The sequence below is a fragment of the Sorex fumeus genome, unplaced genomic scaffold (assembly GCF_029834395.1).
Source record: "Sorex fumeus unplaced genomic scaffold, SorFum_2.1 ptg000111l, whole genome shotgun sequence".
Classification (NCBI taxonomy): Eukaryota; Metazoa; Chordata; class Mammalia; order Eulipotyphla; family Soricidae; genus Sorex; species Sorex fumeus.
The window spans coordinates 7,460,737-7,479,350 of NW_026606168.1; the positions used below are offsets into that span (position 1 = coordinate 7,460,737).

An 18,614-nucleotide genomic window follows, 5' to 3' on the forward strand; every position below is an offset into this window, starting at 1 on the left:
AACCCATACTTTACATATGGAAGGGCTTAGTTCAACTGCATGGTCCACAGAAACTGGTTATTTGCAAAGAAAAGTATGCTAAATAATTAATGAGCAATGTATAAGATAGGGAAGGATATTACTGTATATTACTGTATAATAACAAAGAGACAAAGAACTGTTTCCAACTTCTTAAGATAGGGGAATGCAGAATAGGATTTGTTTCCATTATGGCGCCCTACTGGCAGTACTAGCTTTCCCGGCCCTCTCCATGCATATCTGGGTAAGAACAGGTCCTCCAATAATAAATAATTGGTTTTGTAACAACAAGGAAGGGGCATTCTCCACCTTGGAGATCCACCCTCCATCCTAACTGAACTATAATTCCTTTCTTTTTCTTTATAGCTCATTCTCAATTTTAAAGATTTACATATGGAAGGCCTTAGCTCTGAGGCTCTGAACTAAAGATTCATACGCATTATAGAAACAAATTGTTCACCAACACTGGGGGAAGGCACAAATTCCTGAATGAAGTGGACAAGGATGCCAAGTGGCCCCACAGACCTCTCTCTGCACTCAGGAGAGCACTTACCCTTTTTGCTACAGAACTCTCCTGCTGTTCTTCCCACTTCTTCTGTTCCACCCTGATTCGTGCTTTATACTCAGCAAGATCCGGCAGTTCTTCCAGCCAGCGATGACGAGCATTTTGCACAGCTACTTCGACCTGTGGGATAATTCAAGAAGAGATAAAATGAATATAAAACAACGACACATATTGTGACTACACACAGACATATAAACACAAAGGTAAAGTTGGTACTAGAGATCGTATTTTTACAAAAATGCTTATTCACAGGTAAATTCCAGGGAGTTCAAGATAGAGGAAAAAGGGAGAACTCCTATAAAAGTTCATATTCCTTAAACAAAAAGACCACCACACATGAATGGGTTGTTCTTCAAACCCACATTCTCCAGCTATGGTCCCAAAACCAAAGAAAAAAATGTTTTGCCTATTATGAACAATTGTTACTGTTACTGTGAACAATTATTTCTACTATATTATGCCTATTAGTTTTCTTCCACAGGTATCTTGCTTATTTCTATAGTTTGCTATTTGGGGGCTTTATTATTATTATTCACTTGTATCACTTGATATCCCGTTGCTCATCGATTTGCTTGAGCAGGCGCCAGCAAATTATTATTTCATGGGATGTCAAAAGAACACCTGGCTGTCCACCTATGAGATGGTCGGATTTTTTCGTCAAGATCCTAAACAAACGGTTTGAGTTTGTGTTTGTTCCTGGAGCGAGCAGACGCCACTGGCCTACGCTAGCATGTGACATGGACAAATGGAGATGTTACTGGTGCCCACTGAAGCAAATCTATGAGCAACAGGATGACAAGTGATACAAGTGATTATTATCGAATCACTGTGGATTACAAAGTTGCAAAGATATTCCTGACTGAGCTTCAGGACTACAATGTTCCAACATCAATCCTTTCACCACTGTCCTTGACCCTCCAATGTCCCAGCTTCTTCCTGTACCCAGTCCCAGCCCGCCCACCTCTGTGGCAGGCACATTTTCAATCTGCAATTGTTCTACTGTTCTGTTCTCTTCCCTATCCTATTCCCCCAGTCCCGACTCAGTGGTAAGCGTCCTATTTTGCTTACTTATTTCCACCCTGGAGAAGCCTGAGTTCTCTCTTGAACACATTTCCTCTCTTTCTCTCCCCCACATCTTCCTAAGCAAGTTTTGCTCAATAAAAATTACCCTGCCTCACTTTTAAAAAAACAAAACAAAACATAAACATTGAGTACTATTTACAATAGCCAAGATTTAGAAACATCCCAACTGCTCAATGATAGAGTAAAGAAGTCATTATATACACACATACACACACATGCACACATATGTAAAATTATGCACACATGTGTAAATATAATTATGTATATATGATTATGCATATGTCTATAAATGCATATAACTATTAATGTGTATATGTGTATAATGATATATTATGTATACATGTACATAAATAATACACATATATACACAATGGGAATACTACTATGTTAAAAAACAAAAAAAGATAAAAAATCCAAGCATTTTTGTAACAATAGTGGTGGGAGACATATTAAATAAAATAAGGAGAAAGAAAAATACCAGATATATCATGAGATCATGGGTAGGTGGTATATAAAGAAATGGAATAGACATTATCTAATAAAAATAACTTGTATATTCTAAGAACAGAACAGAGGGTCAGGGAAATGAACGAAAAGGGTTTTATGATAAAGGGATACTGACATTTTGGTGGTTGGTGGTGTGTATCCCTACAACATCTAAGTATTTACATTATTTTACATCAATATTACTTCAATGATATTTTCATATTATGGGGGTGGAGTGATAGTACAGTGGGGAGGGTATTTGCCTTGCTGGGTTCAATCCCCGGCATCCCATATGCACCCCCAAGTATGCCAAGAGTAATTACTGAGCACAGAGCAAGGAGTAACCCTTGAGCACTATTGGGTATGGTCCGAAAACCTGTCACTGTCACTGTCACTGTCCTCCCGTTGTTCATCGATTTGCTCGAGCGGGCCCATTAACGTCTCCATTGTGACAATTGTTACTGTGTTTGGCATATCGAATACGCCACGGGGGGCTTGCCAGGCTTTGCCCTGCGGGCGAGATACTCTCAGTAGCTTGCCGGGCTCTCCGAGAGGGGCGGAGGAATCGAACTCGGGTTGGCCGCCATGTTGGCCGCCTGCGAGGCAAACGCCTTACCCGCTGTGCTCTCGCTCCAGCCCAGCCCGAAAACCAGAGGAAAAAAAAACTTCCTATTATAAACAATCATTTCTATTATATTATACCTATTAATTTTTCCACAAAATTTATGATTTCATAAATCCAAAGCAGCGACCTTAATACTTTAATGGTGGCTTTTGGTTGTTTTTTTGGGGGGGAGTGTTTTATTTTTGCCTTTTGGTTTTTGGATCATACTTGGCAGTGCTCAGGGCTCCTCCTGGCTCTGTACTCCGGAATCACTCTGGTGGGGGGTAGGAGGGAGAGGAGGGTCGCCCAGGGGGCCATATGGGATCCTAAGGATCAGCTCAGATTGCTACATGCAAGGATGCAAGGCAAGCGCACCACCCACTCTACTATCTCTCTAACCCCAGTGTTGTCTTTTTAAAGACTTCATATTATATATTAAGTCTAAAATGAACCTCTAAGGACTAGAAACTGGGGGTGCCCTGTGAAGTCAAAACTATTTTCACCATGATATTCAGATAATATCTGTCTTTCCAGTCCCAGTTTCTCGTGTGCAAACACAGGAGACCTTCAGAGATTGTACACTATGTGATCTGTCACTTCTCTGGCACCCAATGAAATGTAGGAAATGTTGGATCATTCCTGGTTTTTAAAAATATTCCAGACTTATTTTTAAACACAGTGAATGGGTCTAAACTCAAAAAGCAAAGGTTCTTTCAAGTCCTCGACATTTTAAAAAACCACAAAATCTAAAATTCACAATAATAAATAATACAAATAACAATGATGCTTCATCTCACTATACTATTAACTCATACAAACTTTCCTCAATATGACATTTTTGGGAAACCACTTGTCCCAATTAAGAGGGAATTGGTTTTCTGAGAGCAGCCAAAGGAGGCTAATGGCATTGAATGTTGCCAGCATGTATTGATACAAAATTCCACTTAAAGACATGCCTGAAGATTCAGCTTGGCAAATTTCACAACAAATACTTTTAAGTACTTTATTCACCTTAAAGTTGTTTAACTATAACCGTTTTACTGAAATATTGTATATAAAGTGAAACTTTAAAGACTCACGATTAAAGTGTAACTCCTTATTCTATAAAAACAAAATCTTTAACCTTATGCATCTTAAAGCTAAGGCCAACCTGGGGCCGAAGTGATAGTACAGCGGGGAGGGCGTTTGCCTTGCACGCAGCCAACTGGGTTCGATCCCCGGTGTCCCATATGGTTACCCAAGCACCGCCAGGAGTAATTCCTGAGTGCAAAGCCTGAAATAACCCCTGAGCATTGCTGAGTGTGACCCAGAAAGCAAAAAGAAAAGACAACAACAAGAAAAGCTAAGGCCGACCTCAGAGGAGCATTTTTGTGAACTCAAAGATGCAGGATGATACAGGAAAAGAAAGGTGTCAGTTTTGTGACAGAAATACTGAAGAATATTTTAAGGAACAGCATCAAAAGTTCTCTAGTGAGGAATGCACAAAATTTTAAGACTAAGTTGTTAATTAATTTAAAAGCAGTATATTATAGGCATCATGAATAGATGGACAATTCCAATAATTTACTACAGTAGAACTGCCTAGTACCTGCTTGGCAATATTTGTACAATATTTAAGCTCCATTTCTGTCTCCAATTTCTCCAAACCCCCCTTGATGGCCCTTTCCTTCTCTTGCTCCAAGTCCTGATGGATCTTCTGCTTCTGCTCTTCCAATACGGCCGCCATCTCTTCCTTGGAAATCACATCAGTGGTGGTTACTTGGTCCGTCTGACTACAACAATCTGAGGTCTTCTTTTTCACTGCCTTTAGGGTTTGATCCAGCTTGAACTGCCATTCTTTTTCAAGTTGTTGAATAAGTTCTTGTTTCATCTGTTTTCATATGAGAAGAAAAATATTCAAATAAGTAACAACTAGAATGAACAGCGAGCCAAAAAGGTAACCACAGTTGTAATTAAAAACCATCGAGAAATCCAGTCAATAAAAAGAATCCTTAGATAAAAATCAAAAAGTTATTCGATGACCTTATCTATATGACAGATGACATGAAAGACTTCAATAAGTTTTCAGGCCAGGTTATACCTTGTAAATACTGGAAGCTTCAAAAACTGCCAAGAGCTTAACATGTCACTACAGAGACATACACAATTTTTCCATAAAGGAGAAAACTGACTGCTGGGGAAATGGGACAGAAGTTGGCCTTGGTGGTTCCCAGCAGTGAAGCATCCTGAAATCCTAGCATTGAGCTATCCCCCTGGTTGGTCAAGCATCACCAGGAATGGCCTCAGGGTTCCCTGATCATTGCTTGGGAGACTTCCCCGACTCCACACCCTGGCCCCCCACTCCTGCAAAAAGGGGAAGAAAATGTTTGCTATTAATACGTACTTTAACCATCAACTGACTTTCCATAAAGCAAGAACTTAGTCTAAGCAGGGCTGGAGCGATAGCACAGCGGTAGGGTGTTTGCCTTGCACGCAGCCAACATGGCCGACCCGAGTTCGATTCCTCCGCCCCTCTCGGAGAGCCCGGCAAGCTACCGAGAGTATCTTGCCCGCACGGCAGAGCCTGGCAAGCTCCCCGTGACGTATTCGATATGCCAAACACAGTAACAACAAAAGTCTTCCACGGAGACGTTACTAGGCCCACTCGAGCAAGAAACCTAAATAAAGTCTAAAAATTTAACACTTTTAAAAGGGTTCTCTCACTTTAACATTAGAATCACATTAGAATCTGGTTTGCTACACTATTCAATTCTATTCTGAAGTCTGCATTCCAAAGGAGAGCATATTTGGCAAAACCATCTTCAGATTTCTCTCCACTTTCAAAACAGCAGTGGGATGCACCCAATCTCAGGGAAAACTGTGAAACAGAAAAAAAGACTTATCCCTTTTCTTATTTCCTAACTCCTCTATATCCTGGGTTCTCAAACTGCTTAAATGCCAACAAGGAGCCCTTAACAAGATTGCTTCACTGGAAATGACCAGCTTGCACTGCACTTTATAGTCCAGACATGCTCACAAAAATGATTAGATTCACTGTCTAGCTCATCTCCCTGGTCAATAATGGGTCAACAAAGATAACAAAAACCTGCAGCAATTTAAACATAGGGGTTTTGTGCCACATACAAACACACACACACACACACATATATATGTATTTTATATTCAGTTATATGTTTATATACTTTTCTGAAATCTATGCATATGTACATCCATACACACAGACATGAATTACATAATTTAAATTGTAAAACCCACATCTACTGTATGTAGCAGGCTCAGGTTCGATCTCTGGAACTGCATGGTCCCCCAAATAGAAGGTCTTGATTCCTCTAAGTAACACTGGGTGTGGTCCCCAAGTCAGAGTTAAATCAAATAAAAACATCAAGTCTGTGTATGTACATATAGAAATACACAAAATGTACATATATGCATATATATACATAAATAAAATTTAAAGTGACAAAAAAAAGTCTGGTGCCAACACTGGATTAGTAACATACTCTCTGGGAAAAGTCATGGATGATGGAAAGTTGTAAGACAGAACAATAACCTACTATTCCACCTAGAGACAGCCCTAATCTCAATTAGTAGCAAGCTTCTGGACAGAAAAATCTAGCACAGGGGCTGGAGTGATAGCACAGTGGGTAGGGCATTTGCCTTGCACGCTGCCGACCTGGGTTCAGTTCCCAGCATCCCATATGGTCTCCTGAGCACCGCCAGGTGTAATTCCTGTACATTGCCAGGTGTGACCCAAAAAAACAAAAACAAAAAAAAAAAATTCTAGTACAAATAAGCTTGATAATTTGTTTCAATTCTCAAGTGAACTGATTTTTAAAGGTCACAATTTATTCTTAACTCTAGGAAACTCTTAGTATTCTAATCTCATTTGTTAAGTAGAAAAATATAATGTTTTTGTTTATAAACCTACATGATCATTGCTTCCTTCTAATCCACAGTATAAATTATTTGATAACTATATATTGGTATAGAGTTATTAGAATCACTTCACAATATGAAATAAGGTCATGGTTCAATTTTGAGTCCCCAACACCAAGTCCCATTGAATTGGGTTGAAAAATCAAGAGGAGGAACATTTTTTAAAAGTGGCAGGGTGGCATTGGTGGTATAGTGGTGAGCATAGCTGCCTTCCAAGCAGTTGACCTGGGTTTAACTCCCGGCCAACGCACACTGTCAGCTTGGAGTGGAGCGATAGCACAGCGAGTAAGGCGTTTGCCTTGCACGCGGCTGACCCAGGTTCGATTCTCAGCATCCCATATGGTCCCCTGAGCACCCCCAGGTGTAATTCCTGAGTGCAGAGCCAGGAGTGACCCCTGTGCATTGCCGGGTGTGACCCAAAAAGCAAAAAAAAAAAGTGGCAGTAATTATACATGAAACTCAATTAAAAATTATATTTCTGTTCAAGAAGATTTATTTCTCATCTGTTAAACTGTGTTTTTAAACATGGCTAACTAGAAAAGAAATTTAACTCACACTTGTTTCTGGTTTTTATCCCAGTATACTTTGGCTAACACAACTTCATTTTTCGATCACTGTTTAATATCAATTCCTTGTTCTTTCAGCCACTATCCTTTTCCATTATAATGGTATCTTGGTACTTTTCTTCAAGTTCCACCTGCAGTCTGTTTACATATTCATTTCTTTTCTTTAATAACTATTGTCTCTTTAAACAAAATTCCAGTAAGAGATCTCCAAGTTTAATTTATACTACCAATCTCCAAGTTAAATTCATAAAATAATGGTTGTAACCATGTAATCAAGAGCAGCAAGAGACAAATAATTTCCCTAAATTGTAACACTATCACTTAAATAAACTGCCTTGTAAAGTCATGCTTACATCTCAAATAATTAGACTAAAAACATTTTAATCCAAAGGACAGATTAAATCCGTTTAATAAAAAGGTTGTTTTCATCCTAAAGATGGTTTTATTAAAATAAAAAGCATGTTGGGTTCAAAGTTAATAGAGTAGTTAGGGCACATGTCTAGATGCATCTAGCCCGGGTTTAATTCCCAGAACCACATGGCCAGACATGTGTAGTTCTGAAGCATGCCCATACCCCCCTCTCCCCCGCACCAAACACCACCAAGGTGGTCCCCATAGATATCTCCAGAGATACACATAGTTTGAGTCGCATGCCATTCCCAGGTCTGGCACTGAAGAGTCAGTCTTATTTGCTGAGAATTGACAGTTGGGTCCCCAGACATCCTGAGCACTGCTTGGGACCTCTTCCCATCCCACCACCACCAAATGCTCTTCTCAAAAACAAACCAAAAAAAAAAAAAATCAATGAATGAAAGAAAAAGCTTTTAGTACAAAATAACTCTCAGAAGACAATTTTTTAAAAATAAAAAACGACTTATTCTTATATTCATATCTTATTCATCATGACGCCATCAATACAAAAAAAGTCAAAATTACCATGTCATCCTAAGAATTAGAATCTTATAAATCCTGAAAGACTTTTATTTCCATCATCATAGATTTAAAAAAAAATTAATGAGCTAAAACATCAAATAGGATACACCAAGTGTCGATTAAAGGTAACCAGTGTTCTCTATTTAATCCCTTGTTTTTTATTACAATATTGAAATTCTGAGAGTTTCTGCCAAAAAAAATTGTTGAAATGATATTTTGGACATCCTACTGAGGTGCCCTGAGAAGTCACAGAAGCTAGCAATCCACATTGCCAGAGCAGCATCAGTTACCTAATTGCTTAAGAGCAATAGAACTTCTGCTTAGAGCCTCTTTTTGGCACTCTTTCTGATTCAGAGTACTCTGGCTGCGTGGGAGTCTTCTGGTTCACAGTTCATCTGAATTATCCATCTGATCTTTCTTCACCACTGGCACATACCAAGAACACAGTTGTCTGTGTTTGTTCAGAGCTGTATGATTTCAAAAAACTTTCAGTGACTGGGGCACCTATTTAATCACTACTAAGTCACAGGGATCACAGTTCAACTAAGAATGTAGGACAGTCTCAAGAGCACAACTGAGGAGTTGCTGAGTGTCAAATCATTTATCATTTTCATTTGACTGTGCAAGGAAACCTACAAGTTGTCTTGTCTCTGTGTGTCTGTCTTTAAGTCATTCCCATATGGATCTACATTTTTTCTGTGTTCATCAGTCTATCAGTTAGCTTCATGACATGATATACCAGACAAAATTTAGTGCTTAAAAACAAAATCTTCAGGGACCAGAGCAACAGTACAGCACGTAGGGTGTTTGCCTTGTATGCGATCAACCAGGACTCAATCCCTACCACCACATATGGCCCCCTGACAACTGTCAGGAATGATCCTCGAGAGCAGAGCTAAGAGTATATATACCCTGCGTCTCATCAGATAGGGCCCCAAAACAACCCCAAAAATCTAATTCTCATGGTTCTTTGGGCCAGCTGGTGTTGGTTCTAGTCTAAGCCAGCTCACTCTGACCTCCGCAGTCTAAAATAACTTCACTCCTGTGTGTCATATTACTTTCATATTCAATAGGACAATGGTGATGACTCTAATCATGTGTCATTAGCCAGATGACTGTCCTTGATCCTGGTTCCACAGAGCATAAAGCTTGCACGCCCCAGTGCATCAATACTTTGCAAATCTGTTTTGGTTAATATTTGGGAATGTCCCCCCATTTAAGTCACCATGTGGCCAAGCAAGACACAAGGAATGAGAAACTCTACCTCTGGGAATAGTTACAAAGTCACAACAACGTTCAGGAATGTGGAGTCATGCAATCCACCAGTGAGGGAAACCTGGCTTCCTTATTTACAGAAGAAAAGTAGTAGATCTGCTATTCTCAAGGATCTGTCACTTGAATATACTACAGGAATATTGAATTCAGAAAGTTTTGCCCAGGGCCAGAGAGACAGGACAGCACAAGTCACTCACTTTGCATGTGCCCAACTCCTAGCCTCAGCATCCTATATACGTCCCCTGACCTCAACCAACAGTGATCCCTAAGCATCACTGGGTGTGGCCCCCAAAACAAAAACAAAACAGGGGCTTTGGAGAGACAGTACAATGGATAAAGCATGCTTGCCTTATATGTAACCAACCCAGGTTCGATCCCTATTACTCCATATGCTTCCTAGAGCACAGCCAGGAATGATTCATAAGCTCAGAGCCAAAAGTAACCCCTGAGATTTGCTAGTGTGGCCCCCAAAGTACATAAATCTTTAAAAACCAGTTTCACCCAAAAAAAAGAAAGGAGATAGTTCAATAGTTTTAAGATGTTTAAATTTGTTTTGCTTTGCAAGAGTCTCAGAGAACAAAAAATTAAAAGCTGCTTCCATATGTATCACAATATTACATGAGTCTTGTAAAGTAAAGGCCCTCCCGTTGATCATCGATTTGCTCGAGCGGGCCCAGCAACATCTCCATTGGAGACTTCGTTGTTACTGTGTCTGGCATATCCAATACGTCACGGGGAGCTTGCCAGGCTCTGCCATGCGGGCGAGATACTCTCGGTAGCTTGCCGGGCTCTCCAAGACGGGCGGAGGAATCGAACTCGGGTCGGCCATGTTGGCTGCGTGCAAGGCAAATGCCCTACCGCTATGCTATACCACATAAGTCTTAAAACACCAAATATTAACATTATGAACGGGAATATTAATCATCCTTCCCCTATCTATGAATCTTCAAGTTTCTCAGAAAATGACTTCCTTTTTTTTTTTTTTTTTTTTTTTTTTTTGCTTTTTGGGTCACACCTGGCGATGCACAGAGGTTAATCCTGGTTCATGCTCTCAGGAATTACTCCTGGTGGTACTCAGGGGACCATACAGGATGCTGGGAATCAAACCCGGGTTGGCCGCATATAAGGAAAATGCCCATCCCGCTATACTATCACTCCAGCGCCTCCCCTGGCTTCCTTTAAACAAGCCAAGTTAACAGGTGAGTTTACAGACTAAGAGTTACCAAGTGGTACATGTAAATAATAACTTTAAACTTAAACTTGAGACCTTAGACAGTACCTTGCAGTGGTCATGCCCAGTTCTACCCAGAGCAACACGTGATCCCCTAGGCACCTCCAATACAGTTCTGGAGACACCTGAGCACCATCAGGTAATCCCTGATACCGACAAGATGTTGCAACATTCAGATAAATATTGCTGAAAGAGGGCCATGAGTCTCCTGAGAACCACTTGGGTAGCGTCTGTTCCATCTTCTCACTTGACACTTGACCACTTGACATCCCGTTACTAATCAATTTACTCGAGCAGGCACCAGTAATGTCTCCATTCGTCCCTGTAGCATGCTAGTGTAGCCCAATGGCGTCTGCTCATTCTAGGAACACGAAGATCCTCAAACCGATCGTTCAGGGTCTTGACAAAATCTGACCATCCCGTAAGTGGGCAAACACGCGATCTTTTGACGTCCCGTGGAATCTAGTCAGTAATGGCTCTAGTCCAGCGGCCATCTCCAAATCTCATTATGTGTCCAGCCCATCTGATTTTTGATGCCTTGGCAAATGAGACAGCGTCCCTGATTCTTGATCGTCGACGGAGGTCAGAACTCCAGATTTTTTCTCTCAATTGAGTTAAGTGGGTTACTCCAAACATAGCTCTTTCAATTCCTCTTTGGGAGACCTGAATAGCATTCTCATCCTGTTTTCGTAGGGCCCAGATCGCTGAGGCATATGTTAATACAGGAAGAACAGTGGAATCGAAGAGATGTGCCCGGAGCTGGAGGTTCTTCGTCCTCTTAGCTATTTCTTCAACGCTCTTGAAGGCGTTCCAAGCTGCTCTCTTCCTCCTTCGCAACTCAGGTGCCAGATCATTCATGATGTTGACTTCTCAACCTAGGTACACATAACTATTGCATTCGGGGATGTTCATTCCATTGAGAGCGATAGAATGTCTGAATGAAACTGTTTCTCATAAACATTGTCTTCGTGAGATTCAGCTGTAGTCCGACCTTTCCACACCCATGGTCAAAGTAGGCCAGCATTTGTGCCGCTTGACTAATGTTTGGTGTTATTAGAATGATGTCATCAGCAAATCGGAGGTAGTATAGTTGCCGACTGTCTATCTTCATTCCCATTCCTTCCCATTCCAATTCTAGTCATCGCATGACGTTCTCAAGGGTGGCACTGAAGAGTTTCAGTGAAATGGTATTGCCCTGCCAAACCCCCTCTCTTGACGTCAATGATCACCTCCCCGTAGAATGGTGAGATCTTGGTAGTGATCTGTAATACAGCTCACGGAGGATCCTGATGTATTGAGTTTGAACGCCCTGTTTGGTTAAGGCTTCGATGACTGCTTCCATTTCAACAGAATCAAAGGCCTTCTTTAAATCAATGAACATTAGACAGAGCAGCATCTTGAACTCCCAAGAAACCTCATGAGCTTGGTTATCATGTGGATATGGTCAATCGTGCTGAATCCTTTGCAGAACCCAGCTTTCTCGCATGGTTGTCCTTTATCTAATGTTCTGCCAATTCTATTCAGGATGACTCGAGTGAACAGCTTGTAGATGACAGACAATAGGCAGATCGGGCAATAGTTGCCAATGTTGTGGATGTCTCCCTCTTGTACAGTAGTACAGTCCTGCTGGTTTTCCATTGGGACAGAACCTTGCATTCAGACAGGTAGCATGTGAAGAGCTGAGCCAGTGTATTGATGAGTACAGACAGCAGGTTCTTCAGGTATTCGGGTCTTACCTTGTCTGGTCCTGGTGCTATTCACTTCTATACTGACGAAATGGCATGTCAGATTTTAGAAGGGAGAACATTGGGAACGACATATTCATCCTGCGGAATTTGGTATGTGGGCAGGTAGATGTGGCTATCAAAGAGAACCAAGTAGAAGTCATGAATAATATTCTCCATTGCCCTTCTTGAAGATGTGATAGAACCATCAGGATGTCAGAGGGCAGTCATCTTGGTCTTGTAGTTGGCGAAGGACAGGCGGGTGTTGCGAATGCTTTTCCTGGCTTCTGCCGCATCTGCCAGCACTGCTGCTCTTCTCTCTTTGAGGTCTTCCTTTATCTCTTCTCTGCACTGTTTTGTGAGCTTGGACGTTCACTTGCGGTTGCCTGAGGCTTGTTCTAAGCCACATTGGTGAATAAGCTCAGGAGTTTTCAAAGATAGCCGTCTTTTTGTGGCTATCTCTCTCTTGGTGTTCTTCACACAATCATGGAGGTGCTGAACCAGTCGATCGTATTCCTCGTCAATGCTGTCAACAGTGGCATCTTCCCATGTTGCTGCAATAGTGCCAAAGAGCTCCCAGTTGGTGGTCGTTCTGGGAGTTCTCTTCTTAAACTTTGCAGCCCTTTCTCCCCGCTCTGTGAAGTAGAATTTTGCACGAAGGAGACGGTGGTCTGACACATCATAAGACACTTAATACCCATCTTGCAGGTTTGCAGCACCATATTTGATCAGGGTTCAAATATGGTTAAAACCATGGGAACACCTGCAAGGGCGATTAGAGTCTGCCCCAAAAGCCTCTATCCCTCTCGAAGAGGATGGCAAGCTACCAAGAGTATCACACCCGCACGGCAGAGTCTGGCAAGCTATCTATGGCGTATTCAATATGTCAAAACCAGTAATTACAATTGGTCTCATTCCCCTGACCCTGAAAGAGCTACCAATACGGCAGCGTTAAAAGGGATGAGAAAGGAGAGACTGATAAAATCACAAGGCCGAACTAGGCTGTCGAAACGAAGAAAGACAAAAATGACTGTACTGTCAATGCACATTCCATCTTCTCACCAAAAACAAAGCACAAGCAGGAACTAAGCTACCACATGACCCACGTCCTAACTCAACAGTTTCAGAAAAAGGCACCTCTCAAACAGAAAAGTACACCCTTTGACTTGGATTTTCTGTTTTAATAATTCTGTATCCAGCCACTGTTCACTGAAGAGCTGCAAATGCAGGGGAAATGATCTGCAGGAAAGGGCTACCCCAGACATCCCCATATTCTTCCACTTGTCTATGTCTATGACACATTTCCAAAGAAAACAGGCCCATCTTTGCCTATTATGGAGGACATAAGAAGTCCACATAAAGAAGTTCCCTCTGGACTTTTTAGAAAGGAAAGAAGGAAGGAAGGAAGGAAGGAAGGAAGGAAGGAAGGAAGGAAGGAAGGAAGGAAGGAAGGAAGGAAGGAAGGACAAACAAGGGAGGAAGGAGAGAGAGGAGAGAAGGAGGGAGGGAGGGAAGGAGAGATGAAGCAAGGAAGGAAGAAAGGAAAGAAGGAAGGGAGGGAGGGAGGGAGGGAGGGAGGGAGGAAGGAAGGAAGGAAGGAAGGAAGGAAGGAAGGAAGGAAGGTTGAATTTCTAAAATTTGGCAGATTACATCTAACTACAAAGAGAACATATGCAGGGGTATGGTGCCACCAGCAGGTCAATCTGTACCTGTGAGGTGAGTGCATCAGCAGCCTGATGGCACCTTCAGACTTCCAGATACCCCAAAATTGCTCCTGTGCATTTGGCCAGACCCCAAAAACTTGGAGCAAAGTTTACCAAGAAAGTAAATGGCCAAAAGTTAGGTATGTGGGAAACACACCCACAAACCACCTCCGGCTCAGCTATATAATTGGAGGCATGGCCGCTCTGGTTCCTGACTGAACTGCTTAATGGCCATGATCCCAGAGACTCAGAAAAGTCTCGAAACCCAGCAGCTTTTGGCAGAAATGCTTCCGGTCCCTGGAGTAGGTTACCTGGGAATAGGTTTCCTGCCTTGGCTTGTTCCCCCTGGCGGCCTGATGGCCACCATCCTCCAGAGGCCACTGTACAGTCAGGTTTGGACCCGCAGTCACGAGACAAGCAGGGCCTCACAGGATGGGGGTGGAGCTAGTCCTGTCCTCCCCGTCCCAACGAGACTCCAAGTCATCGCCCACCAACGGCCTCTCTGGCTCCTGATCAAGCAGCTTAATGGCCATTATCCCAGAGACTCAGAAACAAATCTTGAAACCCAGCGGCTTTTGGTAGAAATGTGTCTGGACCCCGCAGTAGGTTACTGTCGCCGGGCCACCCCTGGTGGTTCGGTGGCCGTCATCCTCCAGAGGCCATCATCCTGATTGGACAATCAGGTTTAGGTCCGCAGTGACGAGACATTTTGGGCCTCACAGGATGGGCAGGTTTGGGCAGAAATCCCTCCAGTTTTAAGTGTTAAAATTTCAGAATTTCAAAATCGACACTACTGCAGCCACGCGACATCATATGTTCTTCATAACCAGCAATAGAAAACAAATTGTCTACTGTTGCCTTTTCAGCAGATCTGAGTGTTGGGGTAAAATCTCAAATAATAATGGTGGGTCTGGTGTCAAAATATTGAATGTGATCAAAGCAAAGAGAGAGTAATTGGAAACCATTTGCCTCACAGGTAGGGGGAGGGTGTGGGATGGGGGTATACTGGGATATGTTGCGGGGTGGAGAATGGGCACTGGTGAAGGTACGGGTGTTTCATTGTATGACCGAGACTTAGACCTGAAAGCTTTGTAACTGCTCTCACGGTGATTCAATAAATAAAATTATAAAAAATGAAAAAAAGAAGTAAGGTGGAGTTCATGCACAATTCAATCAACTAATCAGTGGCTGAATAAATAGCAGTACTCCTACATTAAAAAAAGAAAAGAAAAGAAAACATACGATTTTTTTCAAGGTGATGAAACTGTCCTGTACCCTGATCAATGTATTCATTACTAAAAATGTCTAGAAAATTGAGCTGTTTGACATTTTAAAAAAGGGGGGAAAAAATCTGATGTTTTTAAGAAAGAAAAAAAAGTAACATACTGTAAAGTTTTTAGGGAAAGGCCAAATAACAGCAAATAACAGTTTAAACTTTCCTTCTTGTTCCAGTCTACAAATATTCCTGAATCAAAATATCAGCCAGTAGCAGCTATTAATTACAACTAACCAATTATATGAGATTCAAATTTACAGCCAAATTGATTCTTTTGAAAATACTAGAATGTATATTTTTTTTAAAAAGAGTCATACCTTCCTCAGAAAATTATTATGTTCTTGCCAATTTATATATTTTAAAAAAGAAAAGAATCACACTAGAGATGTTTTCCCCATTTTCATTTTTTAAAACATTACTGAAAATGAAGTCGGTCACTTCTAAGTAATTTAAGATCCCTTTTAACTTTTATACTGCCAGTACTAACTAAAATACAAGCGCTCCCTTTAGAAGTTCTTTTCCTACTACATGATATGTATATAAGACTTGTTTTTTTTACCATATTAACTAACCTACTCAAAAATAATCAACTAAAATATTAAATGAACCAAATTTTTCCTGTGCCCTTTAATGTTCTTTTACAGTTTGTGGAAGTTAACAACTATCTTTAGTAGAATAAGTAAAGTAAGTAAAGTAAAGGCCCTCCCGTTGATCGTCGATTTGCTCGAGCGGGCCCAGTAACGTCTCCATTGGAGACTTTGTTGTTACTGTGTCTGGCATATCAAATACTCTCGGTGGCTTGCCGGGCTCTCCGAGAGGGGCGGAGGAATCGAACTCGGGTCGGCCATGTTGGCTGCGTGCAAGGCAGACGCCCTACCCGCTGTGCTATCTTTAGTAGAATACTTTTTCGAAAACCTCTAGGTTGACTGTTTTACTCAAACCTTTAAAAATATTTTCTGATCCTGACACAGCAGTGAAAAAACCTGGTCGGTGGGCACCACAACACCTGGGGAATTCTTTAGGCCCCATACCGAGCTGATATCGCCAGGAGGTCCCAGATAGAGCAGGTGCAGTCTCCCCGCCTTCTCTAGATGGAACCCCAGAGACATGATCTTCTACAAGCATGGCTCCAGTATGTGGGCACCAGGACTATTCTTCAGAACTGCACGGCCGCTTATGTGGCCGCATGCCTTTCCTGATATACAAAGTAAGCAATGGAAAGTAAATGATCTAATGTCTGTCCCTGGAAGGCAGGCTTGAATGGTGGTGGGAAAACCTGAGCAAAATATAATGGCCAATCGAGTGCATCTGGACTGTGCATTTAACTACCGTGCTATGCCACCCTGTGAGGGAAAGGGTGTTTGTCCCTCTACCTGTCCCCCCTTGTGGCGGCAGCATGGTGGACTCCATCTTTTGGAGCCTAATGGATAGCCAGGTATGGGACTGCATTGACGAGGCACTCAGGGTCTCATGGAATGGGGGTTGGAACTGGCCCTGCTCCACAGCCCTGACAAGGCCCCGAGTTGCCGCCCACGAACACCTCCTCCAGCTCCTGAACGGCCATGATCCCAGAGGCACACAAACCAATCTCAGATACCACCAGCTTTTTGCAGAAATGCATCTGGATTGTGCATTAAACTATGGTGCTGTGACACCCCAGGAGGGGAAGGTTGTTTGTCCCTACGCCTTTTCCCCCTGGCGGTGGCAGCATGGTGGCCACCATCTTTCAGAGCCTAATGGACAGCCAGGTATGAGACTGCAGTGACAAGGCATGTGGGGCCTCATGGGATGAGGGGTGGAACTGGCCCTGATCCACAGCCCTGACAAGACCCCGAGTTGCCACCCATGAATGCCTCCTCCAGCTCCTGAACGACCATGATCCCAGAGGTACACAAACCAATCTCAGAACCCAGCGGCTTTTAGCAATAATCCCTCCAGACTTATTACTAAAATATCAGAAATCCAAAATCGCATGGCTGCAACAGCAGCCATGCAACATATGTTCTTCATAATCAGCAATAGAAAACAAATTATCTAATGATGTCCTTTTGGCAGATCTGATTGTTGGGGAAAATTTCAAATAATAATGGATAATTTGTCATAATATTGAACGTGATCAAGGTAGAGAGAGTAAAGTGGAAATCTGCCACACAGGCAAGGGGTGGGGTGGGAGGAGGGTATACTGGGGTTCTTGGTGGTGGAAAATGTGCACTGGTGAAGGGATGGGTGTTTGATCATTGTATGACTGATCAAGACTTAAACTGGAAGGCTTTGTGACTGTTCTCACGGTGACTCAATAAATGAAAAATTAAAAAATTAAAAGTTTAAAAAATTAAAATTTGAAAAAAAAATTTCTAATCCTTATGCAGGTGGCTTTCAAATTATGGTCTGCAGGCGGCCCAGAGTAGAAGGGAGGGTCTGGTGAGGCTGGAGGAGGTCAGAATAGGGAAGGATAGGAGAAGGGCCAGAGGCTGATATGTGATTGACTCCTGGTCACTCACCAATGGCCACTGGGAAAGATCTATAGCACCCTCAGGTCCTGAAATACAAGTTTCAGACTAACCCCAGGACCTTTCTGCAGTCTGCACATTACCCACTGTTCGACAAGGAAATGCAGTTTGCAACTCCCTCCCAGCTTCCCAGAAGAACTGAAGGTCAATGAGGTGTTAAGGGAGAAATGGGCTAGAGGATAATGTCACAGATGCAATGCTCAGGGCAGTGCTTAGACAGGACTATGCAGCATCACCTGAGTAGCCAATAAATCAATGCAAGAGGAAGACTCTTAGCTTCTGGACTCAAAACGAGACTGGCCCACTCTTGCTTATTCTAACAACTTCTATTTTTTTAATTATTTTTTTTAGCTTCCTAGAATAACCCTTAACAGAATAACCACTTTTCATTACATTCCATTTTCTACAAATAATTCTATTTCCTACTACGATTTTAATAGCCATTTTACAGTTTGCTGTTAGGGTTTGTGAATTTTGTCAGAGTAACACGGTTCAAGGTAAAGCTAAAGGTAAAGGCCCTCCCGTTGTTCATTGATCTGCTCGAGCGGGCCCAGTAACGTCTCCATTGGAGACTCTGTTGTTACTGTGTCTGGCATATCGAATACGTCACGGGGAGCTTGCCAGGCTCTGCCGTGTGGGCGAGATACTCTCGGTAGCTTGCCGGGCTCTCCGAGAGGGGCGGAGGAATCGAACTCGGGTCGGTC

At 42.3% G+C, this 18,614-nt stretch overlaps 1 protein-coding gene across 1 annotated transcript in view; it reads right to left on the reverse strand.

Annotated features, from left to right (window-relative positions):
• CEP152 (centrosomal protein 152) overlaps positions 1-18,614 on the reverse strand; it is a 106,686-nt gene that overhangs the window by 33,376 nt on the left and 54,696 nt on the right. Inside the window, exons 18-19 of the mRNA XM_056135373.1 lie at positions 4,345-4,626; positions 572-703 (exon numbers count right to left, since the gene is read on the reverse strand). Coding sequence (XP_055991348.1) covers positions 572-703; positions 4,345-4,626 — 414 coding nt within the window. The remainder of the gene's footprint in view (positions 1-571; positions 704-4,344; positions 4,627-18,614) is intronic.